This window comes from Lotus japonicus, chromosome 1 (assembly GCF_012489685.1).
Source record: "Lotus japonicus ecotype B-129 chromosome 1, LjGifu_v1.2".
NCBI lineage: Eukaryota > Viridiplantae > Streptophyta > Magnoliopsida > Fabales > Fabaceae > Lotus > Lotus japonicus.
Window position 1 is genome coordinate 36,387,459 of NC_080041.1, and position 26,488 is coordinate 36,413,946.

The 26,488-nt window shown below is 38.5% G+C and overlaps 3 protein-coding genes across 6 annotated transcripts; all 3 read left to right on the top strand.

The window, feature by feature from the left end:
- Positions 1 to 4,841: 4,841 nt before the first annotated feature.
- LOC130734572 (polynucleotide 5'-hydroxyl-kinase NOL9-like) lies at positions 4,842 to 10,656 on the top strand. 4 transcript variants are annotated; one of them, XR_009018003.1, is made up of 10 exons: positions 4,842 to 4,987; positions 5,657 to 6,091; positions 7,049 to 7,334; positions 7,462 to 7,495; positions 8,006 to 8,175; positions 8,332 to 8,515; positions 8,624 to 8,804; positions 9,189 to 9,292; positions 10,155 to 10,282; positions 10,408 to 10,656. XR_009018003.1 is itself a non-coding variant. In XM_057587051.1 (10 exons), exons 3-10 carry the CDS (start codon positions 7,073 to 7,075, stop codon positions 10,459 to 10,461), a joined length of 1,113 nt encoding a protein of 370 aa, XP_057443034.1. In that variant the 5' UTR covers positions 4,842 to 4,987; positions 5,893 to 6,091; positions 7,049 to 7,072; the 3' UTR covers positions 10,462 to 10,656. The 4 variants fall into 4 exon arrangements, 3 of the variants coding, with proteins under 3 accessions (XP_057443034.1, XP_057443035.1, XP_057443033.1); XM_057587051.1 differs by having other exon boundaries at positions 5,893 to 6,091; positions 9,189 to 9,288; XM_057587050.1 differs by having other exon boundaries at positions 4,843 to 4,987; positions 9,189 to 9,288.
- A 3,273-nt stretch (positions 10,657 to 13,929) lies between these two features.
- LOC130734574 (probable myosin-binding protein 5) lies at positions 13,930 to 16,754 on the top strand. The gene is made up of 3 exons (XM_057587053.1): positions 13,930 to 14,895; positions 15,444 to 16,277; positions 16,376 to 16,754. Exons 1-3 carry the CDS (start codon positions 14,157 to 14,159, stop codon positions 16,393 to 16,395), a joined length of 1,593 nt encoding a protein of 530 aa, XP_057443036.1. The 5' UTR covers positions 13,930 to 14,156; the 3' UTR covers positions 16,396 to 16,754.
- Positions 16,755 to 17,633: 879 nt separating this feature from the next.
- LOC130734575 (5-formyltetrahydrofolate cyclo-ligase, mitochondrial) lies at positions 17,634 to 20,870 on the top strand. Its single transcript, XM_057587055.1, has 7 exons — positions 17,634 to 17,882; positions 17,991 to 18,134; positions 19,021 to 19,170; positions 19,761 to 19,802; positions 19,881 to 19,926; positions 20,212 to 20,282; positions 20,383 to 20,870. The coding sequence occupies exons 1-7, from the start codon at positions 17,651 to 17,653 to the stop codon at positions 20,517 to 20,519; spliced, it is 822 nt and encodes a 273-aa protein (XP_057443038.1). The 5' UTR covers positions 17,634 to 17,650; the 3' UTR covers positions 20,520 to 20,870.
- Positions 20,871 to 26,488: the final 5,618 nt, after the last annotated feature.

The following is a 26,488-nucleotide window of genomic DNA, read 5'->3' on the forward strand; positions in this document are numbered from 1 at the left end:
GCATCTTTCAATCTTCAGCCTCTTTATATACTCCAAGGATTAGGGTTTGAACGTTGCATGGAGATGCTACCGTTGGAGGGCAAATCTGGAATTTCCAAGTTCTGCTATGGCTGAATCAGTTTGGTAAGGTCGTCAAGAATGGTACAATTGCTTTTGTACTTTGGATAGCGACATGACCTTCAACCTTGTTGACTTCTGATCAGAGGATGCTTCATCTTGGAACTTGTGAAGCTTGATGATCAGAGTCAGAGGGAAGCTTGGATCCTCTGACCTTTGTACCTTCTGCTTCTGGACTCAGAGGAGAAGTACTTGGTCTTCATAGCCAGCTTACTCTTGGACTTCAGAGTCTTCACTACTCAGCTTTTGATGCTTCAAAGCTTCTGATCCTTCAGAGCGTCTGATCCTTCAGAGCGCCTGATCCTTCAGAGCTTCTAGTGAGATGAATCCATATAAGAGCTTTGTAATCTTTAGATCTTCTGAAGCTTGATCTACTGTTCAGATTGAACATAGTACGTGCGAAAGCGTTGCAGAGGTTACTCTTTGAGCATTGTGCTTCTGATTTTTGTGAGATAGGTCTAGAGTCTTGGTCTGTCATTTGAACACTCAGAAAACAACGTGAGAGTACCATAATTGTCCATACTTAATAGTTAACTTGTAATCATCAAAACATAGAGTTGTACTACTAGATCAAAACTTGATCTTACAATCTCCCCCTTTTTTATGATGACAAAACCAAGTATTTTGATGAACAATTCTTAAACAATAAACTGAATTCACTCAGAGTTTAGAGAATAGAGAAAAACTTATCCTGAGGTGAATGGTTTATGTTGCTCATTTTGAATCCAAATCAGAGCTTGATTCTGAGCTTAGCTCCCCCTGAATCTAAGACTTAATGAAAATATTAGTAATATCTAGATTCTGAGCTAAATCATAAGAGTTCAGAGTGATAATTTATGACATAGACAAAGTGAGATAATCAGAGCGCATAAGTATCAAGAGCAGAGTAAAGGTATCAGAGTCAACTAGTATCACTTCAGAGGAAGTGAAAACGTATTCCTTGTATTTGCCTAGTGACACATCTATGGTCATAAAGGTGGAACTCTTAAATTCTCCAAAAGAAAAAGAAATCACACTAACACAGCTTACACATCAAAAACTGGGTTATACTCCCCCTTTTTGTCATAAGCAAAAAGCATGGGGTGTGAAAAACTTAGCTTGAAGTACAAGGTACTCCCTCTTAGAGAAGGTCTAAGTTTAAAAAGATGGAGAAACAAAAAAAAATTAATGAAAACAAAAAATTAATGAAAACAAATTTAATTAAGGCATATGCAGAAAGTTAAATGAAGAGGGTTGAACGTTTACCACCGGCCAAGGAGTTTAGGTAAACTTCTGTTACCAATAAATAATCCTCGAGAAACTGCTTCAGCATTAACTTCTGGAGACTGAACTGAGCTTATAAATAGCGGTTAAACCATATCAGTCTTCACATCTCATATTCTCTTGAGCTTAAAAATACAATGGCATCCTTCATTGCAAGTATCGAGCAGTTGAGAAGGAAAGCCTTTGATGAAGATCTCTTCATCAATGTACGCCATCCAGAGGAACCGAGCGTTTATACCCTTACAAACCAGCTGTTAGGCATGAGCCTAAGTCCAGAAATGGACAACATCATTAGGAGCTTCCTCAGATTCATGGAGGAAATGCAAGTCTGCTTTCAGAAGGAGCTGGAGTTGTATGAGGAAATCAGAGCAATAGAGGCGACTCTGGAGACGGTGGTGGCGGGTCCTCACAGGCAGGAGCTGCGCCAGAGCTTAGTCCTCTTAGAGTATAGGCAGCATCGTCTGGAGCTTGAGAAAGCAACGATGTGTAGGCAGTGTAGAGAAATGAGGAAGAATCCTCCCTTTTAATGTAGCAATTCTTGTATGCAATTTCTTATTAATAAAAAATTTGGTTGGTGGTTAATGAGTATGCATGAAATGAAGTTTATGATAAACAAGTATTATGCAACACATAATGAATATGATAATAGAATAACACGAGAATAGATAAAGAAACAAGGTTCAAAATAGATAGACATGAAAATGAAAAACATAATACAGGAAAATAAATCAACAAGGATAAAACAGGAGAGAAGAGAGTTCCTAAAACTAGGGTTTAGGTGTCCTCCGAAGCAGTTCTGTGCACATACCTTTCAAACTTTGAAGGAGAACTTCATGAGAGTTGAGCCTTTGTTCAATGATATCAATCCTTGAATCTGACTGAGGTTGAGCAGACGTTGTAGCTTCATCAGAGTGAGGAACTTGAGCAGATGTGGAAGCAACATCAGTAATTGGAACAATTCTAAGTGCTTCATTTCTGAGTGCCTCAGCTTCAGCTTGTAATAATGCTGCTTGTTCTAGAGCTTGCAACCTTGCAGCTTCACGTTGTTCTGCCTCAATCCCTGAAGTTTCTTCTTCTTGTTCTTTCTTCCTTCTGGTTTCGTCTATAACAGAATATCAGCTGTTCATTCAGAGCTTCTCTTCTTCTGAGGCGTTGAGTGGCAGCTTCAACACACTTATCCTTTTCAGCATTTAAGAAACCAACCATCACCGGAACTTGGTCAACCATCCAAGAACACAAACGATCCCAATCCTCCACAACCAAGTTTGGATGCTCACTCAGGTCAGTGCGACCATGCACATTGCGAACCTTTAAAGATGCTTCATGATGAAATGAGTTGATGCAATCAAGGAGGGTGGTTGGTCCAGAGTAGGTGTATGGAACAAGGGAGAGGTAGGTTCAGGTGATGAAGAGTGGTTGCTACTTGCTACCTCAGAGGGAGAGCCAACCTGCAGAGTCTGATGTGCAGATATGTTGGTCTCAGGATTTGGATGAGAGGTTTCAGTCTCAGGGTTTGGTGATTTGTCTGAGGAATGGTTTGAGACTGATTCAGCATTTTCTAAAAAGAGTGGTTTGAAAAGGAGGAGGTGGAGGAAGCATTGAGGCTAGACGTACTGCTTGGAGTGGGAAATCCGGAGCAACCAGAGGTTCTGGCCTTGGTCCAGTGTAGCGGTTTGGACTAGGAACAGTTTTGAAATGTGCAGGAATGTCAGAAATCATAGTTCTTGCAATCTGAAAGAATTTGCGATTGGCTTTAGATTCATTTGAGGGAGAAGAGAAAGGAACATTTGTTGGAAAAGAAACAGAGGGACCAGGAGAGAGAATTTCACGTTCAGAGTGAGTGTGTGTATGTGGTTCAGAGGTGGTTTTATCAGAGGCTTGTGTTTCAATGACTTGTGGTTCAGAGGTTTCTGGATTGTATGGAAGGATAATAGGTGAGGTGGAAGCAGAGGGTTTGTTGGCTTGGAGCATTTTCCAGAGGGGTTCTTCCTCAATGGAGGGTTGGAAGAATGAGGCCCTAGGGGGTGAAGGAGGAGAGGTTGATTGATTGATTGGTGTGGGTTCAGGATTGGTTTGATCATGAATTGCATCAAGCAAATTAAAATCATCATCTGAAAGAACAACAAACTTACTTGAAGCTCTAGCTGCAGATCTTGTGACTCTGGTAGAGGGTGCAGGTCTAGCAGGCTCCTGAGTTGGTTGCAGATGAGTGACTTGAGTCACAATCCTGACCTTCTTGGCCTTCTTCTGAGGTGGTGGTTCATCATCATCATGGTCATCACCATCAGAGGGATCATTCTCCTCAGAGGCTTCAACTTGCTTTCTCTTGCTCTTCCTCTTCCTGGGAGGTTCAAAATCAGGAGGATCTGGGAGAGGGGGAAAAGGGTTTTAAGGTGATGAATGCCAAAAAGTAGCAATGGAAGAAAGAAAGAAAGAAAAACCGCGTTCTAATTTGATGTTAAGCTTGATTTTGATTTTTTACTTATTAAGCTATGGCGGCGCTTTCGACCGTCGCCATACATTAACACAAAACTTTTAGCGGCGGATCCATAACTGCCGCTATATACGATATTAAAAAAACTCAAAAAAATCTGGCCACACCCAGCCTACAAGTGGGTCCACCCATGCAATCAAACCATCCAAACCAACCTGAAAATTGTCGGATTGGGTTGGTTCGGATTCGTAGGTGAAAATTCCCGAAATCCAACCCAACCCAACCCAAACAGTTTTGATCACTTCGGATCCTGATTAGCTTGAAAATCTATCAAACCCAACCCATGTGCAGCCCTAGGTTCCTTCAACGTAGGGGCTGATTTATGGCCCGGCCTCTGTGGCAAAAATAAATTATATTTGGGCCGTAGAGGAAAAAAATAGTTCAATCTGGGAAAAAAAAAACATAAGACATTCATTTTTTTTGTTAAGCCTTGTCCATCCCTCAACCAAAAAACGTAGCCCTTCTCTCTCACTTTCTCACTCCACTTCCTTCCTTTTTCAGTCGCACAACACCCTCTGTTTCAAACCCCGACTCGCCGGCCGCTGCTATCACACCGTTTGGCTGCCAGCCCTCACGCCCACACGCACCGCACCCACCACAGTCCACAGGCCCACACAGCCCTGGCTTGATTTTGCAGGTAAAAGTTTTGATTCCATTGAAATGGTTCATATGTATAGAAATGGTTTTTTTCATGGTTATCAAAACCGGACCGGACCGGGTCGGTTCAACCGGTTAAATTGGGAACCGGACCCCAATCCAGTCCAAAACACCTACAAAACCGTCTGGGAAAAGAACCGGGAGAAGCGGCATCAAACCAGGTGAACCGGTGAAAATCGGTCGGTTGGCGGTTTTGGGCGGTTTAAGGTTTCTTTGGTTTTTTTTTTCATTTTTTGAAAAAATGGGCCCAGCCCATGCCAAGCAAGAGGATTCAAAAGAAAAAAAGGAAAGAAACTGCAACCCTGGAAGTTGAGACTAAAAAATAACGAAACAGAAACGACGTTCCTTCCACCTCCGCGCGCCGCCAATCTCTTCCCACCATCGCGCCCCGCCACTTCTCTCCGTTCGTCGCTGCGCTCCGGCTGTCGTCGTCAACGCTGCCGCTCCGTTTTTCTGGTGCGGTCCTATTCTTGCTCTTCTGTTATGTTGTTGTTTATGTTAGAGCAAATTGACAAAGAAAGAGAGGAAAAGTAAAGCGAGAGAGAGGAAAAGAAAAGTAAAGTGAATAAAAGTTTTTCTATTCTTCTTATTCATACAGTGCACACTACCCTATCCTTTATAGCGTTTAGGGCCTTTAGGCATCACACTTCAGTACTTCACATTACTTGTCTTGTCTGAGTACATATGGCAGTGCCTTTAACTAACCTATGCTAGACCTGTATTTGAATTTAATCACAACAGTTTTCATTCCATTTGTTAATTTGTTGTAGACTTTGATTTCAGAGTTTATAATTAATTAATTATATCTATATACTTTTTTTTAAATGAAATTATATCTATATACTTGTTTGCTGGGAGCTTTGTGCTAATACAGTAATACCGCAGGAAGGAGATAGATAGCCTATGTGATTGTGTTGATATAGTCATTATCATTACTGAATTTTTGGGGCCCTCTTTGAAATTTCTTTAGATTTGTCCATAATTTGACTATGTATTTCAATCTTACCTAATTTTGACTATTTTCTGTATCTTTTATTTGTAGTATGGAGTTTTGATATTATTTTTCATTTCAAATTACTTTATATATTATATATTTATTTTAAAATTAAATTATTTAATTTATAGCGGTAATACCGGTTGGACCTCGGAGCAACTACAGTTGAACCAGTGAACCTTAAACTAATATCCTCCGGTTTGATCATAGGTCCAGTTCTAATAACCTTGGTTTTTTTATTAGTTCAACCTGGGCAAAAAACATAAGACACAATTCTTTTTAAGCCTGGTCCATCCCTCAACCAAAAACCAAAAAAATACGTAGCCCATCTCTCTTTTCACTCACCTCCTTCCTCTTTCACGATCAGAACTAGCCGCACAACACCCTCTGTTTTGATCTTCTCCTTCCGTCCTTAATCGCCGGCCGCCGCCGTCACGCCGTTTGGCTGACAGCTCTCACGCCGACCGCAGCGGTGCAGCCCCGGCGGCACGCCCACAGAGCCACGCCCACACGCACCGCACCCACCACAGTCCACAGGCCCACACAGCCCTGGCTTGATTTTGCAGGTAAAAGTTTTGATTCCATTGATTTAACTTGTAATGACACATGAATTTGTTCACTCAGCAATTCAAGTTCCTTAATTTACTATGATTCACAAGCCACTTCCGTTGGTATATGCTCTATGATACTACGATTTACCCATTCTACAATTGTCCTGAATGTTTTCATGCAGCTTCAATTGAAAACCTAGTGTGGTATACCTGATTTATGAAATAGTATGCTTTTATTGCTTTTGTGAATGAAACTTCTTTTATCATTTTTCTGACATTGTTTGCTAGATTTTCTATATATTTCATGCTTCATTCTTGCGTCAAATTTCTACTGTTTTATTTCTGGTTGAATTAAGTTTGATTGTGTGTGCGATGTCTCATTCTTGTGGTTCTAAAGTTTGGGGCCATTTATCCATATATTCGATTATGGTTTTCAAAATAGACACTTAGGCTTAATCTTGCCCAGACTCCACAAAAATCTTGGCTCCGCCAAAATAGTGAAATTACATTATACAATAATTAGCTCCTTTACTTAAAATGATTACAATATTTATGAGTTTTTGTATAGATCTTTATTTATAATCTCATTTTTACAAAAAAAAATTAAAGTAACGTTCCTCATAAGTATGGAGTATGAATCATATAAATCAATATGTATGTAGTGGGCATTTGTGTAGTGGTTTAGAATTTGGATCTTGGACTTGATAAAATTGAGAAGTACATGAATGTATTCAGTTGTTTGAATTAACTTTGACTTTGGTATGTTTCTTTCTCACAAGTTTACCTTGAGTTTCAAATGTAATCACATACACAAAAGCTTATGAAGCCAATTCATTTCAGCTTAGATTTAGTGTTTAAGTCAAAATATGTTGGTTGGGCATGATTGGCCCACACTGAACTCACCACAGTGCTTTCATATTTGTATGACTCAGTGGCTAAAAAGCTGTTTAATTAAGTAAAGCTGTCTTGCAGTTTCATAGAGATAGAGAGACAGAGATGGGTTCCTCCCCTTCACCAGACATATACATCCCAGAGCAGTGGTCAGAGGCTGCAGGGTCCATTGCAGACAGTTCAACGCCTCCTATTACTCTCATATGTGGGGCCAAGAACTGTGGGAAGACAATCTTCTCCCGCTATCTCCTAAACGTCCTCTTGCACAGATATAGCAGAGTCGCTTATCTGGATACTGATGTAGGCCAACCTGAGTTCACTGCTCCTGCTTTTCTATCACTTACCATTGTCCACCAAGAAACTCCTGGTAGGTTAAAGAATCCCTATGATAATTTTTACATCAAACAAGAAGATTTATAAATTATAATCTTTTAAAAGTTATTTACACTGGATATTGAGTCGGACAATGACAATTCTTTTTTTTACTATTTTAGATATAACCATTCCGTGCCTGAAAACACCAGAGAGGTATTAAGTTTTATCCCATCTCAATCATTTGGGGACTGAATCTGTCTTTTTAGGACTTTGTATTGTTGCTTTGAATTTAAAATATATAACGAAGCTCCTACCAAGCATCAATTCATTGTTCAGATGTAGTGGACCATGTAAAGTTTAGCAACTTTTGTATTCTTCATCTGTTAGATTAAGATTATTATGTATTGCTACTAGGGAGGTTTATTATATGTTTTCCAGATTAAGTAGAACTCTAATAAGTGCAGAGGTCCTAGGCACTCTTCTTTCTTTCTTTCTTTCTTTCTTTCTTTCTTTCTTTCTTTCTTTCTTTCTTTCTTCTTATGGTTGGCTCCATTTTATTTTTAATACATTGTACTGTGGATTATATTAATGATCTGTTTGTCGGATCTATAATTCTAAGTATTGAATTATATGTGTCATCCAATCCATGTGTATTTGAATGATCAATTGAACATGTGGGCTTGCTTGACTCACTATCTGTTATTTTAATGTAATCTGTTACAGGTGCCTTTTCTTTGGTGATGTTTCTTCAAAGAGAGATCCAACGTCATACTTAAATTATGTATTTGCGATATATGATTATTATCGAAAGGAGTATTGCTCCCTTGATAAGGAAGAAAATTCTCCTATGATTGACTTGCCTCTTATTGTGAATACTCCTGGATGGGTGAAAGGTAATATCATTTCTTTTTCAGTTATTAATCTGATTCTTTTTAACCCTGCAATTGTTTTTTTTACTGCACATAAACTAATGCTGTCTTAGAACAATAATAACAATATATCATCTATCATGGTACTAATTCAGTGGATTCTTTTCTGTTGCATTTCAGGTGTTGGTTATTCTGTATTAGTGGACATGTTGAAATATATTTGTCCAACACATGTGGTTAAGATAAGCATCTCCAGTGAAAATAAGAATTTACCTGCTGGACAGTTCTGGTTAGATGGGGAACATAATGGAACAATCAACTTAATTGAGATAAATTCAGCTCGTCAGGACTCACTAAATAGATCGTAAGCAATCTGATCAGAAAGTTATCAACTGCAGCTGTTAGTTTGGTCCCTTTATTATTTACTTTTTCTGCATCAAGTATTATAGAATATCCCTATTTGTTTCCCCAGGGTGCTTGTTCAGAAGGATGCACGTCTCCTGCGTGATTTACGAATAATGGCATATTTCAGACAGTGCTTTCCCAGTGATTCAGATATTTCTACAATCAAGGAACTTGCACATTCGTTGGCCTCCCACTGTCCTTATGAAGTTCCCATTGCAAGCATAAAGATTCAACATCTTCATCGTGAGGTTGTTTTAAATTTTGCTTATTATCTTTTCTGAGTCTATAGTGAGCCCTTAGTATAACTGTAAGTTTGCTGCCTTGTGACCTGATGGCCACAGGTAGTAGTTGCAGAAACTTCCTCTTTACTATGAAGATAAAGTAATGTGCATCTAACCCTTCCTAAGCTCAACAATGGTTGAGTCTGGTGATATAGCTGCCTTTTAAGTTTGGGTTTTGTTGCATTTGATATTCTAAGCCGACTTTGAATTTTAAATCTTTTTAATATAGAGTAATAGAGATAAACATATTATGTTTCCTTGTTAGGAATTTCAACAATACTTCTTACATCTAATTTTTTTCTTTTAAAGGTGAGCTGAACATTCTCTTATGGTTTGTCTGTATTTTTGTAGGTCCCAAGCTCTGAGATGTTCTACAGTTTGAATGCTAGCATTGTTGGTTTAGCAGTTGATTCTGAAGGACCTGAAAATTTACCTTGGTGTCTTGGTCTTGGTAGGTAATTTGATTGCCTTTCAAATTCTAAAATATCTCATTATGTCTGGCTGGGAAATAAATGTTAGTTTACTGATATGCTATTGCAAAGTTGAAATTTTAGATTTAAAAATGAAATTAGATTGCCGTCGTAGTATTGCAAACTAGCTGAAAGCCCCCTATTATGTAGTTTTAATCTCTGGAAGGCTTCATAAACAAAAGGAACATTCTAATCTTGATTAAAAGATAAATTAAAAATTTGAGCTTGATATCAGTTTCAAACTTCGGGTAGCTGTGAGGTGCAGAAAAGTACGGTGAAAGGAATCTATGTTCATTGTTTGGCTTCATTAGATCTTGGCCCCGTTTGGAAAAACAGCTTAATTAAGCGCTTATGGTCATAAGCGCTTATGACATAAGCGCTTATTCATAAGCTATTTTTAAAATTTTATTGAAATAAATTAAAAATAAGCTGTATATAAGCATAAGCTGTTTTTCATAAGCTGTCCTGAGTAGCTTATGAAAATAAGCTGAAAATAGCTTATGGCAGGCCATAAGATGTTTGCATAAGCTCTCCCAAACACTGGCATAAGAGCTTATGCTGTCAGATAAGCTTAAATAAGCTCTTCCAAACTGGGCCCTTGTATATCTGTTGGTTGTAAAGTTAATCAGCATCGATTAATCTTGCAATAACATCTCAAGGAAAGTAGGAAACTATATCTTAAGGGATCTCAACCCTTTTTTAAGCTATCTTGTCCTCTGTAGTCTGTAGTAGTTTCTGTTATTGATGAGCACACAATTAATACAACAGTTAGTCTTTTACTTGTTATGCATTTGGATAATTCTATGCATCTTTACTGTTAAAAACATCTTGATTTGTTATGATTCAGGGATTGTGAGGGGTATTGACACAATCAAAGGTGTGCTCTATGTGATTACACCTGTGCCACATAGTTCTCTGGATAAAGTCAACCTCTTGCTACAAGGTTATATCCAAATTCCCATTTGTTTATTGCAGGTAAGAGATAGTTTTATATCCTTTTCCTTCTTAACAGTCTTATAGAACAAGATAATTTCTCAAATTTTATTGTTTTTATTTTGAAATAGCGAACATTTTCATGAGAAAGAATGTCTTCTTTTCAGGTCCAGGGATGCATATCGCCTTACATGTCAGCAGATGTATTGACTACAAGTTAGTAATTTTCTCGAGGTAGCAAAGAGGACCATTGTCGTAACTTGGTAATAACCAATTATTATACATTCTTCCTTTCTCATGGAAGCACATAGAGTATAACTTACGTATGCCTGAGTTAAGAAAATCCAACCAATTTTGTAGGAAAAAAGAGGATGTAAAATTGTTTCTCTAATTAAATTCGTTTGACTTATGTGTTATGTGATTTCTTTCAACTGAAAATTGTCTTACATAGGCTTACAAGCTATTGATCCAATTCTTTACTTGAAGTAAACACAATAATTTTCTTTGTAGTTGTTAAGTAAACACAATAATTTTCTTTGTAGTTGTTAATGTGGATCACTACATCCATGGCTTTGTTGCATCATGAATGCGAGATAGGATGTTTTATCGGTTGAAGAATGCTTAAGAATATGCTTTTTCTTTGTAATAAAACGAAAGAAAAACAAAATGAAAAGCAAAGCAACACTACACTAAGGTCTCTGGGATAGAAGTCCCATAGCACCCGCCAATTCTGAAGGTGTCAGTTTTTTTTTAGTGTCAAAGTTACCACTAATTGCTTGGTACCTTATTGATATCTTATCACACTCTTTTTTGAGACTGCCACATTAAAAACAGTTTCGACCAAAAAAAAAAAGAAAAATCAGAAAAAAAAAAAAAAAAAGACTGACCGGTCCAAAAAAAACCGGCCGAGTCGCCGGTTTATTACCTGAACCGGCCGGTCCAAACCGGTTCATACCGGTTCAATTACATGCCCGATCCATTTAATGGCTCGGACCGGTCAAGGGTCCGGTTCCCGGTTCAACCGGTCGAACCGGCCGGTCCGGTCCGAGTTTTATAACTATGGTGAGGTGTGTATATATCATTACTCGTCAGAGACTCAAAGTTATACTTGGAGACTCTTAACATCCTTCATCACTTTCAGCATGTACTTTGAAAAAACACATTTTTCAGTCTTTCTTTTACTTCGTCAACTGACCTACAACAATGATGAAAACTCTCCTATTTTCAACAGCTCCCTTAGATGTGGTTTCCAAGGTCAATGAGTATATTATCTCAAATACTAGGAGATACAAAGGAGTACTTAAGCTTTGACACAATTTGCAAATCAAATGAGGATACAGAGACGTTCAAAGTGAATGGTTCACTACTAAGTTTTTTAGTGAAATTAACATTGGCTTGTCAAATCATAGATTGGTGTTGAAAATTGGAGCTCCTATTATGCTAATAAGAAACATTGACCAAGTTGATGGTTTGTGTAATGGGATTTGGATCCCCTCATGTGTTAATTCTCACGTGACCATGTCATGTGAAGATATGAGTCTTTAATTCTATTTTAATTAAATCTGAGCCCTTAATGAATATATGGAGAGAGAAAATTAAAATTGTGGTGGAAAATAATATTAACCATCAGATTTCATTAAAAAAGTAATTAAATGTCCAAATCTTTCACATGACGATCATGTGAGATTAACACATGAGGGATCTAAATCTTGTGTAATTGGACAAGACTTATCACAAATTAACTTGAAAAAAAATGTAATTGTAGCTACGATTCTTATTTGAAGATGTGCAGATCGTAAAATATTATTAACCAAGATGACTATGATCCCTTCTGAATCAGGTATTCAGGTTATCCTTTTAAATTTCAAAGAAGGCAATCTCCATTATCATTATGTTTTATAATGACAATAAATAAGAGTCAATGGCAATGTCTTTCTCATATTGACATATACCTTCAAAGACCAGTATTTACTCATGCCCAATAGTATGTGGCGCTTTCAAGAGTTACAAGCAAACAAGGGTTAAAGATTATTGTCATTGGTGATGAAGAAAAGACATGTCCAACAACAACGAATGTAGTTTATAAACATGTTTTTATTGATTTGATTAAAATTTGAATGTTTTTATGACGTACATGTGTTCAATTCATTTTTGTATTACCAATTTGTGTCATATTCGTATTATAGTCGTCCATGACACAGGTTCAATACTAGTTTACATAGTAGTTATGAATACAGAGAGTTCCTACTGCTCGGCTAGAAAAAGCAAAGCATAGCTTCAAATGAGGAGCCTCCAATCCTTGAGCAGGAACCGCGGTAGGTGGCTGACCAGCAGGAGTAGGGGTAGGTGCAACCTGCCGCCTCTACAACATATACAACCTAATCGCTTCCCTATGTTCATCACAATAATTATACCCAACTCGCGGGAACATTTCTACCGGAGCTAGGGGTGCACATGGGTTGAGTTGGGTTGGGTCAATTTTTAGTCTAAATAGAATCCAAACCAATCAAAGGTAAACCAGTTGGGTTCGATTGGATTTCATGATGTTTGGGTTGGATCGGGCAGGTTGATTGGATTGTTATATTAAAATAATATTATGCCTGAAATATAAAAAACAATCTCAAAAATATTATTTCGAAATCAAAAAATAAATAAATCTATTATAGTACCAAATAACATGAAAATTATACAAAAATTGTATCAAAAAGCATGGAGTAGTGCACATAAATGGCAGTCACATATCATTAAAACATCAAATCCATTTCCAAATGGTATGAAACAATCCAAATTAATCAATACCAATAAATTAAAAAACAATACAAAATGTCATGCATGATAGTACACATGCCAAATAACTGCAAACAACTTTCACAAGATAGTACACTACCACAAAAAGAAATATTATAATGATGACATTGAAATGTGTTAATATAAAATGTAAAAAAAAGAAAAGAAACTTCAATTATTGTTTAAAGTAGAAATACTAACGTGAGAATATTCTATAAGCTCTAAAATATCTTTTCCTTCTTGTCCAAGCTTCTATATTTGTCCACAAATTTTATCAAAGTGCATGATTATTTTCGTTCAGTCGTTTGGCTCTGTTGTACCAACAACTAGTCGTGTAACCACGACTATTCCTCCAATGACTAATCCTATACTGCGGTTTGCTAGCCTCTTCGACTACCGAAGTAGCCATTGCGAATTTTAGGATGAACATGTACTAATTTGAACATAAGTATTTTACAAAAATGCAAAATGATGACTAGCTAGTATTGTTTTCAATTATTATGAGTGTGTATCCCTCAAATTACTATCATTTCAAAAGTGTGGGTAAAGTGTAACATATCAATCCCCATAACTTAAGTAGTAGTAGTAGTCCAATTCAAGGGTGCTAAGAAAGAAAGAAACTCCTTATAATCTTTGAGTTTGAGGTACAAATACAATCCTCAGTGTGTTATGTGAAAAAACCTGTTGAAGGTTCTATTGGCTTTCCATTGGAAAAGGATGAGATATATCTGTTTTTGTAGTTTGGAAAAACAAAAATGGAAGAAAGAAGAGCCCATGATAGACCGTTATTCTAGGTAATTGTCTGCCTAAGAGCCTCCATCAACAAACAACTGTTTCTCTTCTATTTATGGCTAATCGAATTCCACCATCCATAACTCAGAAAAACCAACCTTGTTTTCAATCACATTATCTCTTTCCTTCCCTTGCATGCGTGCTAGTGATCAGAGAGACATACACAGAGACAGAGAGAGAAAGATCCTGATCTCGTCCTCAAACAAGGTCATGATCACGATCTTCCTCCATCTTGCCACATTCTGAGCTATACCCACTTTTTTCCCTTTTGTTAATATTAATAATCTTCAGCAGCACTAAAAATTGCAGAAAGTTGATTGTTTTCATTCATTCATTCATGGCTTCTCGCTCATTCTCGCATTTTGTTGAAGAAGAGATGGGCAGGTTCCCACACTTTGTGATCTACGTGCTGCTTGAATGGGTGCTGATATTCATTCTCTTCCTTGATGGGTTTCTTGCATTTGTGGCCAACGAATTCGCGAGGTTCTTTGAATTGCAAATCCCTTGTTGGCTATGCACAAGGTTGGATCATGTACTTGTTCACAGAAACCCTGATTTCTATTACAATGAGTCTGTCTGTGAGGCTCACAAGAAAGACATGTCATCTTTGGCATTTTGCCACAACCACAAGAAGCTCTCTGACATAAGGAAAATGTGTGAAAATTGCTTGCTTTCGTTCGCGACGGAGAAGGAATCGGATTGCGGAACCTACAAGTCCCTTGTGGGGATTTTGCATAAGGATCTTGATTGCTTTGTTGAGGATGGACAACCAATGCAGCTGAGTTTGAAGGATGATGATGGGGTGATGATGCAGGCTGATAGGAGCAGCACTCAGAGGTGTTCTTGCTGTGGAGAGCCATTGAAGGTCAAGTCTTCTTATGGAAAAGTGAAGCACTCAGGATCGTTTATTGCGCGGGCTCCGACTCCATCACCGCGAGCTTTTCCTTCAAAAACTGAGGAAACTAATGCTCTCGATACGCCTCGCATCAGGTACTCAGAGCTCAAGTTCATGTCAGATGATTCAGAGCTTCAAGAGGATGAGGGTGGCTTCAATGTCAATAGTCAGAATGTCAAATGTGAGTATGTTGCAAAACATGAATTTCCTTAGCCTATTAGCATCTTTGAATTAGTTTCTCTTTCGTCACATTCAATTTTACAACTCATGTCATTCACCAAGGCTTCTCACCGAAATTAATTCTGACTTTAAAATAAAATGTAGAAAGATTTCTCATTCATGTAGTGAATTGGACACACTATTCAAATCACGGTAACTCTAGAAGCTACACTTCATAGTTTCTCCTCATACGTGATTATGAGGTTTTTATGGCCATATCAGATATGCTATTAGTCTTTGAGTTTTTATACCAAAGTTTACATCTTTTGTAGTGTATTTGAATTTGCCGTGAACACGCAATTCAAAGCAGGGTAACTCCAGAAGCTAGAGTTTGTAGTTTCTCCTCAAACATGATTATGAGGCTTTTTCGATTGCCTAACCAAATATGTTATTGGTCTTCTTTGAGTTTTTGTTTGCTATATGCTTTAACTAAAGTCAAACAAATGATTCAAAATATGCAAGGATGGCATCACTTACCATGGTACATGATAATGTTTTTGTTCTATACAGTGAGGGAAGACACCAAACCTCTATTGGCAGAAGGGGATGATTTAAACGATGAGTCCAACAAACTGACCCCAACTTTCTCAAGGGGCAACAAGTTCTTTGGAATCCCACTCACAGATTCAGCAAACAACAGCCCCAGATGGTCTTTCAAGACAAACAGGAAATCACCCCTAGAGAAAACAGAATTTGCCTCTGACTCAAATGAGATAACTGTTCAAAATGACTTTGATGATGCGATTGTCAACAATTTGAAGAGGCAAGTTCGTTTGGACCGCAAATCGCTCATGGAATTGTACATGGAGCTGGATGAAGAGAGAAGTGCTTCAGCTGTTGCCGCTAACAACGCAATGGCCATGATCACGCGGTTGCAGGCGGAGAAAGCAGCGGTGCAGATGGAAGCTTTGCAGTACCAGAGAATGATGGAGGAGCAGGCAGAGTATGATGAAGAAGCCCTGCAAGCAAGTAATGACATGCTTATCAAAAGAGAGGAAGAGATCAAAGTTTTGGAAGCTGCATTGGATATTTATAGAAACAAATATGGGTCCTTAGCAGAAGAAGATGTTTTAAAGGAAGTTCACTCATCTCATAGTGGTACCGGCTCTCTAAATGAAGGAGATGATAATAACGGAGAGAAAGGCCTGAATTCTAATCAAGCAGTGTCAGAAAATGGAGGGGTAAGGTACATTGAGCAAGTCAAAGATTTTAAAGCGGAGAAAACATACATTCTTGGCCGCATGAAGAAGATAGAAAATAGAACACCCTTTGCAGAAAATGGAATTTATCCCTTACAATCTAGCTCTGACACCGAGAGTGTTAGTACTATAGACAATGAGACAGGTAATGTAGCAAACATGCTCTTATGGATAGCCAGTGTTTCAATTCTGTAGTAATTGTGCTTATTAGTACTATTACTTATAATGATTGTTCTGTGACAGGAAAAGGAATTGAAGGTTAGCTTGTAGTGCTGTGACATGAAGATAATTGAATTTCATGTGGCTGTGATCATAAAGAACATAGCTTTTTGTGGGGAGATTGTGAGTGTTTTGCCATGGGGCAGCTCAAGTGTTGGAAGCATGGATGACTTTCTTCTGCCTGTGTAGAATATATAAATGTAGAGGTCAACGACTTGAAATCTCAAATCATGTCCTTTAATAGGATTTGAATGAATGCCCCCAATTTCTGAGATTGTCTAACTTTCACTAGGATCGTTTGGACAAACTTTGTCTAGGATTTTGTTGTTTATACTATTGTCAAAAGTTCCAATTTTCTTATTAGTTTGTACTTCTTTCTTGCAATGAAGAAATACATATTATATACTGCTGGCTCTGAAGCTACATGAAGCTCTAAGTCTTTTCAGAAGAGTAGTAGAAATTCCATCAAAATGTAGCAGATTCATCAAGAGAAAGTGAGTATTATTGAATCAAAACCCTTTCCTCTGATCTACATACCACCCTTTTTCTTGTTACCAAGCAATTTAATTTTTAGACACCTAAACACTCATATAACATTCATCCAATTTTTTTCTCAATCTCTCTTTTCTTATCAAATCATATTATATGTCACATTTATCACTTATCTCTCTTCTCTTTCTTTGCTCGTTTAACGACATTATGTTTTTATAAAACAAAGTGACGTTCTCGAGTTGATGTGAAATAAGTGGACGGACATGGACAAGAATATGTGACAGATGATCTTCGTCATGCCGGCGGTTTTGTGGAGAGTTTGGACAAAGATGAACGGATCAACTGATCATGAGAAAAATTGACGGTGTTAGATTCTATAAGAAAACTGACGTGTCTCTTTAATTGAGTTGGCGTCAAATAAGTACACGGACAGGGACGGGGAAGAGGAATATGCAACGGGTGATCTTCATCCTATATATTAAAGATTTCGTTACGTTCTATGTCGTTCTGTCATGTTTCGTTCTATCTCCAAACGCTACATTCTATAACTTCCAATGTAATGATTGCTTCTTCCATGGAAATCGTACCTTTCAATCGGAGAGTTTTTCCCATTCATAAAACTTAGATTTTAAAATATAAATTTAAGAGAAATGTAACATTTAGCATTTAAACCAACCATCCATAATTAAGCAAGCATTGTACTTAAGATATGATACCTTGAAAGGGCATCAAATCAAACCCATCCAAGAGGGAGAGTTTGTGATTTTTTTATTAGTTAATAATAAAATAAAATAAAGTGAGAAAAAGATGAAAACAGAGAGTATGATGACAGGGTGGTACACAAGAGCAGCAACAAAGGGTGTGGCTAGCTTGCAACTATTCCGGCGACCGTGTGGGCAGTTGAAGATGACAACGACGAACAGCAGCAGCAGCAGCAACCACGATGATCTCGACGCCATATTCAAACAGAAACGAATTCTTCGAACTCAGGTCAAGAAAACCCTCAAATCCATCGACCCTTCTCTCAGATCTCAACAAGGTAGGTTCACTTCCTGTTTTCTCATTCTTCAACCATCAATTTTTCAATCCTCTTTAGAAATTCATTTGGGAAATGGAAGTTCACTCTGTCAATTTTCTGTTTTTTCAGATAATGCTATTCAAGACATCATTCTGGGAGCTCCGTGGTTCAAATCTAGTGCTAGGTTATGTGCATACATTAGCTGCAGCGCTTTACGCGAAGTCGATACGTCGAAACTATTGTCGGAAATTCTGCAACCTTCCGCCGCCACTGGTATGTATGCCTTCTCTTATAATCTTCAAACAGTGGATTTTGTTTATGATAAATTAGATTTTAGAACAATAACTTTATTACTACTTTATGGTTTGAAGATAAGATGATTGAGTGTTGTCTTGGGCAGTGTTGTTAATCGCGGATCGCAGAAAATAACGGAAAGCCAAAAATCCGCTATTTCAAACCGTCAAAGTGTGAAATAGCGGCAGATAGCAGAGTAGGCGTGAGCCCTCAGAGCGCTACACTATGCTATATCGCTGCTATAACCACTATTTGACAATGATCTTGAGTTATATGGATGTGTGGAGAAGAGTTGTAGAAGAACCAATAAGGGTAGATCATATGGAGGATAGTTTTATAGTTTAAGGGGTGGGGTTAGTTGAAGGAAATTTGTAGTCTAACTCTAAATTAATAAGACATGGATGAAACTAGGTCATAAAAAATGGGGCAGTTGACGCATTGAAGAGACATTTTTTTCATAATAGATTAGTGTTTAAATATTGTATTTGCCCCTAAAAAATTTATTCCGCCTTTTTCAATTAGCCATTGTAATTTTCCTGAATGTGATAAAATTTCGCCCCTTTACCCATTTTTCTGGTTCTGTCTTTGAATAAGGATTTGGAATTAAATATTTTCAATCTGTCATTAAACATGATTAATGATAGGATATTAAGGAACTTTTTCGTACCAAACATTCCTGAATAAGAGTTTTTGTTTTTTTAATACCAGATATGCTTTGTATACATTTTTCTTTTCCTTTTACCTATTCTTTACATTTTCTTAGAATCCTGCAGCAGTTTTTAACCCTTGCCTCCAAAATATAATCTTCTAATTCTACTGGAGTATCTATATATTTTCTTGATCGAGACAAGATGAACATATGCAGGAGGAAAAAAACTGTACGTACCACAGGTGGAGGATAAAAATAGTCACATGCGTATGCTCAACATATCGCGTATTGATGATCTTGTGGCAAACTCAATGGACATTTTAGAACCAGCTCCAGTTGATGCTGATGGGAATGCACGAGAAGATGGTACCTGCTTCTTTTTCTTTACTGGCTTCCTTCTTTTTATTTACTGCCAAATTCTCTTGTCTCACTGCTTGAACATTTTAAACTGTCTCAGATATAGAAAATTGCAAAAACAAGTTGCTTAACTTCCGAATCTAAATTTGGTTCGTTTGCAAAATGCTACTATTGTGAAGTCAATCAATAACAGTACATGAATCTAAAATTTTGTCAAGTTTTTTAGTTTTGCTTAGTGTCATTTCAACAGTCTGCTGTTCCTATGGGCATCAAGCAGTTTCAAGACACGATCAGCTTGTCTACATCTTAGATGCCATTAGTGTTTTTGTAATTCACATATTTTAATCAGGGTTTCTTCAGCTAAAAGATTCGAGTTGTTTTTATTTCAAAGAGAAAAAAGAAAAAGTGCATTAACTTTTATGAAGCTTCTTCCTCAGGACCACATACAAATTATGTGCACTCTTCTCCCTGTCTCAACTATTTTTGTGCATTTAATTATATTGTTCTGATTCTTGTAGGTTTGACTTCCATCTAATGTATTTTCTAATTATCCTGAATTCCTGATTGGCCAATATCAACAACCTTCTGATTTGGTGCAGTTATGCAGGCGGATGACCCAGTCGATTTATTGCTTTTGCCTGGTAAATTTCTTGTTCTTATGGAATCATAAATATTTGCTTGAATACAGCTAATCATATGCTATTATTTCTCTTTCGTAGGGCTGGCATTTGACAGAACTGGAAGACGTTTAGGCCGGGGCGGAGGGTATGTTTTTATATCTATTTATTCTGTCAAAATAAGTGAAATCTCTCTCTAATATTGTATAAAGCCTCAATTGTATAGGAATATCTGAGCAGAATTAATAATTCTGGCCTGTCTTATAGTACTAACCAGTGCAAAACTGTCATGGTCGTTTGAATAGTGACAATTACACAAACCCATAACCTTGATTTTTGGCATTTCTCTTCTTATTTCCTGAATTTTATTATCACAAAGCTATATAAATTTTAGGCCAAGGTTTCTTAAAAGTTAAAATCCCCCTTTCCACAGTTACTATGATACCTTCCTCGAGAGCTACCAACACCTTGCAAAGACACGGAATTGGAAGCAGCCCTTGCTCGGTATGCATTTCTTCCATGTAGGATTATATAATTATGGTGGAATCAAACTTACAAGATTTATTCATCATCAACCAATTTGGCTTTGGCTTTGTATTTGCAGTTGCACTGTCATATTCCCAACAAATACTGGATGAAGGAGTAATACCAATGACATCGTCCGATGTTCCGGTTGATGCTCTTGTAACTCCAGCTGGTGTGATTCCCATCAGCACAGAAGCCTTCGATAGGTGTCAATGATCGTATCACTTGTGGTATTTGATACTAAGCCCCGTAGAACACTGGTTAAGAATTAATTAATATCTTGAGAATCTAAAAAGTTTGTAATATTTTCTTCTTTAAGCAATCAAGAGTATTTATTTACTCAATAGTGGTTGGTTGCTATGGAAAGTAGACTGGGAGTCCAAGCAAACTTTACCTGCAATGTTTGGAGTCGCCACTCTTGGGAGAGCTTTACCTAAGTACCACCCCTTGTCCAAGGATTAATCCCATTGCAATGTCTATGGGGATTCCCTGTTGGAGACCCACAAATCAGTAATGTTTATGTATTGAATAATATTGTTAGTGGAGATATTGATTGCTTCTTCAACATTGTCCTGTGAGCATTGGTTAACAGCACCCTTCATTTTTTCCTATTTTGAATTTGCTTTAGTTTAATTGCACATTTGCTACCTGATCTTTCACCTTTGTGCAATTTCCCTCCCCAATATTTAAAACGAGCAATTTTAGTCCCACTTGTTTCTTACGTGAGGGATTTTAGTCCTTCCGTTAATTTTCCATTAGAAAGCTAACGGAACTCGTTGACGTGGACTCATTAATTGATGTGGCAGGCCATATCAGCTTGCCACTTGGATAAATAATTAATAAAACTTTGAATTTCACAAAAAAATTCTGAAAATTTTCTTTTAAAACCCACAACATATTAAAACATTAAAACAGTCTTTAAAAAATATTAAAAAAAATAAAAAAAACACCATGAAACATGGAGAGGAAGACATCGTATCTGAACCAGAACCTTCTCCAAAATTGCTACCTTCTCCATCATAGATCTGAACCAGGACCTTCTCCAAAACCACCATGGCATCTCTCTTGCATCACTCCCACTCGATTTCAACTTGTCTCCCTCATCGACCTTTCGTTTCTCTCATGATTTGGCTGAGAACCATAAACATCCTTGCACCCAACCCCTTAATCTTCTTTTAATTAGCGAGATTTTGACCGATTGAGAGAAAGAGAAAATGGGGTTGGGCGGAGGAACAACTGTTTAGCGCGGTGAAGGAGAAGGTCACGGTTTGCGATGGCGGAGAATGACTTGGGGTTTTGTGGTGGTGCTTTGAGGTCAGTTTTCATGGTTGGGTTGACTGCGGAGGGGCAGTGGCTTGACGCGAAAGCTATGGTGGAGCACGAAATTTCTTATGGTCGCAGGAAGAGAGAGGTTGGGTAATGCGGGTGTGTAGTGGTGGCTACTGAAAGTTGAAGGTTTTCATTGGTTGAAGCTTTCTGGCCCGGAAGAAAGTATATGAAAGTGGAAGAGACTGATAAGGGTTGAGATTAGGTTTTGGGGAAGTTCTCAAAGGTTATTTGATGGTTTAATTTGGTGATTTCCATTGATGTTCTTTGAAGCTGTTCTTGTTCCTCGTCCTTTTCTAGGTAAATTGGTTTGGGAATTTTCTTGGAGTTGTCGGGTTAAGAAGGGAAGAAGATGAGGATTTAAGGTGGTTTCTTGTAGGTTGGGAGTGGTGGTGAGAAGGAAGAAGAAGATGGAGGGGTTTTTGGTTCATTCAATCTGATTTGGGATTAGGTTAAAATCTCATGCATGAATTCATTTTTGTGTTGAAGCTTTGAAGGTTTTGTTGTGTTTGTGTTAAAGATGACGCTGGATGAACTCATGCAATGTTTTAATTTTTTTTGCTTACCTTGTAAATTATGTGAATGAATGTCTATAAACATGTTTTCGTTGAATGATTATTGGATTGAACGAACACTAACTATTACTCTTTGTGTTAAAATTAGGGATTTGGGCTTAACAATGAAGGATTGTGTTGAAGAACTGAATCCCAGGTGACTCTGGGAGTGCTTGACGGATCTGGGGACAGATCTAGTTTTATTTTTTTGGTCAAAGGTAGGCTTTTCGATAAAAAAAGGGACTAAGCCTAAGAACCGGCCCAAGACGACAACCGGAGAGAACAACCAGCAGAGGTGAGACCAAAGCTGCACCTACTGAGCAAACAGAAACATCACACTAACAACGATACATGCAGATAGTTAGTGGAGCATTAAATACAAAAAGTAAACACAGATCTAGAGAAGCTGGTCACCAACTAGAGTCTAGCTAGATACACGTGAAACACCTCTCTAATAATGCATGGGAAGAACTATCTCCATGGAACAACTGCTTGAGAGGACAAAACCAATCAAGGAAATAACACTAGGGGAGATCAGGGAGAGTCACGACTCCCTTGGGGTAATCCATCTTGCATCTTCTTCCAGGCTTAAGCCAATAGTCGAGGAGGGAGGCTGGTCCAATTCCAGGGGAGGCTATTTTGAGATCGCAAGTCTGCAGCCACATGAGTTGGTTAATTTGCCTCGCGGGGAGTCGAGTGGAAGCTACAACTAGAGAAGGTAAGACTAATCTTCCTTATATCTTGAACAATAGCCAGAATCTCACCTTGTGTCTTATGGTTTCTACATGCATCAAGGGGGAGGCAGTCAGATTCTACCTGAACCTAATCACAGTCTAAGTTTTGAGCCAGAACAATACCTTCTCTCAAGGCCAAAGGTCCAGCCACAAGAGAGGAATGAGCGAGGGCTCTGGAGGCACTACCAGCCACAAGGCAGCCCATAGAGTCCCTAATTACAATCCCAGTGGAGCACCAAGGCGAACCAGGAAGCCAACCTGCATCTGTATTAATTTTCAGCATTCCTTGAGGTGGTGGAAGCCATCTTTAGGTCCAGGTAAAGAGGTAGTATCTCTCAACACTCTAGTTGTCTGGACAGGTCTACATAGATGAATATCTAGTGCCATCTGCTGGATCTAGAAAATAACTGTTCTAGGATCTGGTACTTCAGAGTTGAAGACCACCCTATTTCTCCCCTTCCAAATCCCCCATAATGTAAGACAAAGAAGAGAAGATTATAACTGGGATCAGGGTCAGAGAGAGTAAGATGTTGAACCTTAGCAATCAGCCAGAAAGGGAGACTAGTGAGGCCCATTGTTGAGATAGACCATTGAAGAGGAGATCCGAACCAAATAACTCTGGTCCAACGGCATAGAAGAAAGACATGCTCAACTGTTTCAGGGGTTGCATTGCAAATAGGACATGAGGCAGAGGGGGAGATTCTACGGGCATACAAATTACCTTTCAATGCAAGAGCATTCGAGCAAACCTTCCACATAAACATTTTAACCCTTTGGGGATGCTGACAGACCAGATGAAGTCCCACAACTCCTTAGGGGGAGGGTTAGAGGAGGAAGCCATAGGGGAAAGAGCCAGTGCTTCAGATCTCAAGGCATGGTAGCCACTCCTGATAGTATATCCAACCCCCCCCCCCCCCCCGTCAAGCCAACAGGGGTCTGTAGGATCTCTAGGGCCACAATAGGGTGGAATAAACCCCTCACTCTTTCAGTATTCCATCCTCCCCCGATCTGATTAATTAAGGATTGGACTCTAAGATCCTGATTCTGTCCATTGTTCCACAAAATTTCCCCTATCCAAAGCCAAGGGTCTCCCGAAATTCTAGTTTTTTCACCATCCCCAATAGCTCATCTTCCTTTAGTCTTCAATTGTGCTTTACCTTCTAGGATACTATTCCACATCCAAGAGGGCTTTCTCCCCTTCTCAGCGCCAAGAAAATCGCAATTAGGAAAATAAATAGCCTTTAAGGTTCGAGCCCAAAGTGCTTTCGGATCAGCCATCAATCTTCAGGCTTGTTTCATAAGATAGGCTAAATTATGAGTTTGGAATTCTCTAAAACCCATCCCTCCTTCACTCTTCATAAGATCTGCTCGCGATGTAGATCTGGACATGCGATGTGGATATTAGAGGCGACGACAACAAGAAGAGGCATAGAACCCTAGATCGACGACAGTCGACGAGAACGATGGTGGGTTTGGAACGATGGTGGGTGTGGGTATGGATAACAGCAACCCTACATCGACGAGACGTGACGAGAACGATGGTGGGTGTGGGTTTGGATAACAACAACTATAGATCGACGAGAGGCGACGATAACAATGGTGGGTTTGACGGTTTGCGACGATGGGTGATGATGGGTGTGGGTTTGAGGGTGCTTTTTGCTCTGGAGGAACCCTAGATGAATTCTCTAGAACAAATGGGGAAATGGCTTTTGATTTCGGCAATAGATTGAGGGTGACTTTTTATCTTATTCAATTGAATAGAATATGGAGTGGGTAGTTGGAGTAAAATGAATGGTTTAATTGATGGTTTAACTTCTCATTTTACCTTACTCATTTCCCAGATGCATTAACCTTAAATGAAATATTAATCTTTCACTTACAATTTAACTAATTATTGTATTATATATTAAATATTTGAATTTTCAAAAATTCAAAAAATACCAATTAACCTGCAGTAGCAGGTAAAGAGGGGGTGGTGCAACTTTGCACCGCATTTTACTAGTCCATAATAAAAACTAAACTTTCTGGCTCTGGACATAAAAAGTTGATCCTATACACTTTCAATAGTGCACCTTCAATAAAATTATGGTTCTTTGTGGAACTAAAGAATTGGTTCCTTCACCATTCATCAATCAAGTAATAGTGGACTGTGTTGAATGATCACATCCATCTTGAGCGTAGAAGTTTGAATACTATTTGGTTATTCATCAAAGTTTTATATGTCCCCGAATGATAGCTCAAGTGGTAAGAGCTAGAGACGTAAGGGTTGGGTGGGATGAAGGGTTAAGGATCTAGGGTTCGAACCCTCATGACTAGGGGTGAGCAAAAATATCCAATCCGACCCATACCCGATAAAACCGAATCAATTTTATCATTGCGGGTGGGTCGGGTCGAATTTCGGTTTGTTTCGGAGTGAAAAAACAGGTAGAAACGGTTGTTAACGGTCGGTTTCGGGTGGGCAATATTAAAACCAACGGAACTCGAACCGACCCGAGGTGTTAATTTATTTGTTTTCACGTGATGAGCCGGCCTTACAACTGTCACACTAGGACTAGGCTGTGATTGATCAGTGTGAAGTGATACACTTGAGAGTCTTTCACGTGACTGTATACAATACTATTTTTCAATGCTTTATGTGCATAGTACACATAGCTTTTTTTTCTTCAGCAAGCTATTCACACAACATAGCTTCTTCTTTCTGTCATACTAGGCTCACTACTCACAACATAGGTTCTACTTTCTGTCATACTAGGCTCACGTGACATAAAAAAAAAATTAAAAGGTATGAGAAATAAATCAAATACCCTCACCAGTCATCAATTAATCACTTCATCTTCTTAATACCAATTTTTGATTGTCCTTCTCTTGCTCTCCTCCTGCGGCCACAGTGCCACTGCCACTACCACTTCGGTCCACCGCCATTCTTTTCCCTCTCCCCTTCCCCTTCCTGGCCGCACCCATTCTGCTCTCCACAACTCTATTTTCTCCCTTGCCTCATCTAGGGAACACCATTGTTAATCATCATTGAACAAAAAACCATGCAAGATGAGAGCTGTACCATCTCTAATGGTGGAGACACTGCAACGGCCGCCGCTAACTTGTCTTAGTCATGGAACACAACCTCTCCACCAAGCTCTACAATACCCGTTCTAACCGACCCGCACAACCCGCTCATCAACTCAACCCGCACCCGAGATACCCGAGGCTTCCAACGGTCGGAAATGGGTTGATATATGCTTGATTCAAACCCGTCAAAACCCAATATGATACACCCGAGCCCGCCCGAACCCGCCCGATGCTCAGCCCTACTCATGACTAATTTACTAACATTACTAACAACTAACATTTGTCTATAAAAAACAACTAAAGTTATTTATGTTTTTGATGTTTGAACTTTGAACTTTGAATTTAAACTTAATTTCGTGGCACATGCGGGTACGACGATTCTTTTACTTGGTGTATGATCACTTTTAGTATGAAATTGTTGTCTTTTCTGTTTGCCTTTGCCCTTGAGGTGATTTTGCTAGGGAAATTATGCATTAGAGTTTAAATAAAGAATTAGGTTTTTTTT

Bases quoted from the DNA above. Each gene is read 5' to 3' on its own strand.
- LOC130734574 (XM_057587053.1), top strand. From the start codon at position 14,157: ATGGCTTCTCGCTCATTCTCGCATTTTGTTGAAGAAGAGATGGGCAGG. The intron at 14,896-15,443 runs GTGAGTATGTTG...TGTTCTATACAG, and splicing joins CAATAGTCAGAATGTCAAAT to TGAGGGAAGACACCAAACCT. The intron at 16,278-16,375 runs GTAATGTAGCAA...GTTCTGTGACAG, and splicing joins TACTATAGACAATGAGACAG to GAAAAGGAATTGAAGGTTAG.
- LOC130734572 (XM_057587051.1), top strand. From the start codon at position 7,073: ATGGGTTCCTCCCCTTCACCAGACATATACATCCCAGAGCAGTGGTCA. The intron at 7,496-8,005 runs GTATTAAGTTTT...AATCTGTTACAG, and splicing joins TGCCTGAAAACACCAGAGAG to GTGCCTTTTCTTTGGTGATG. The intron at 9,289-10,154 runs GTAGGTAATTTG...GTTATGATTCAG, and splicing joins ACCTTGGTGTCTTGGTCTTG to GGATTGTGAGGGGTATTGAC.
- LOC130734575 (XM_057587055.1), top strand. From the start codon at position 17,651: ATGAAAACAGAGAGTATGATGACAGGGTGGTACACAAGAGCAGCAACA. The intron at 18,135-19,020 runs GTATGTATGCCT...GAACATATGCAG, and splicing joins GCAACCTTCCGCCGCCACTG to GAGGAAAAAAACTGTACGTA. The intron at 19,927-20,211 runs GTATGTTTTTAT...CCCTTTCCACAG, and splicing joins CGTTTAGGCCGGGGCGGAGG to TTACTATGATACCTTCCTCG.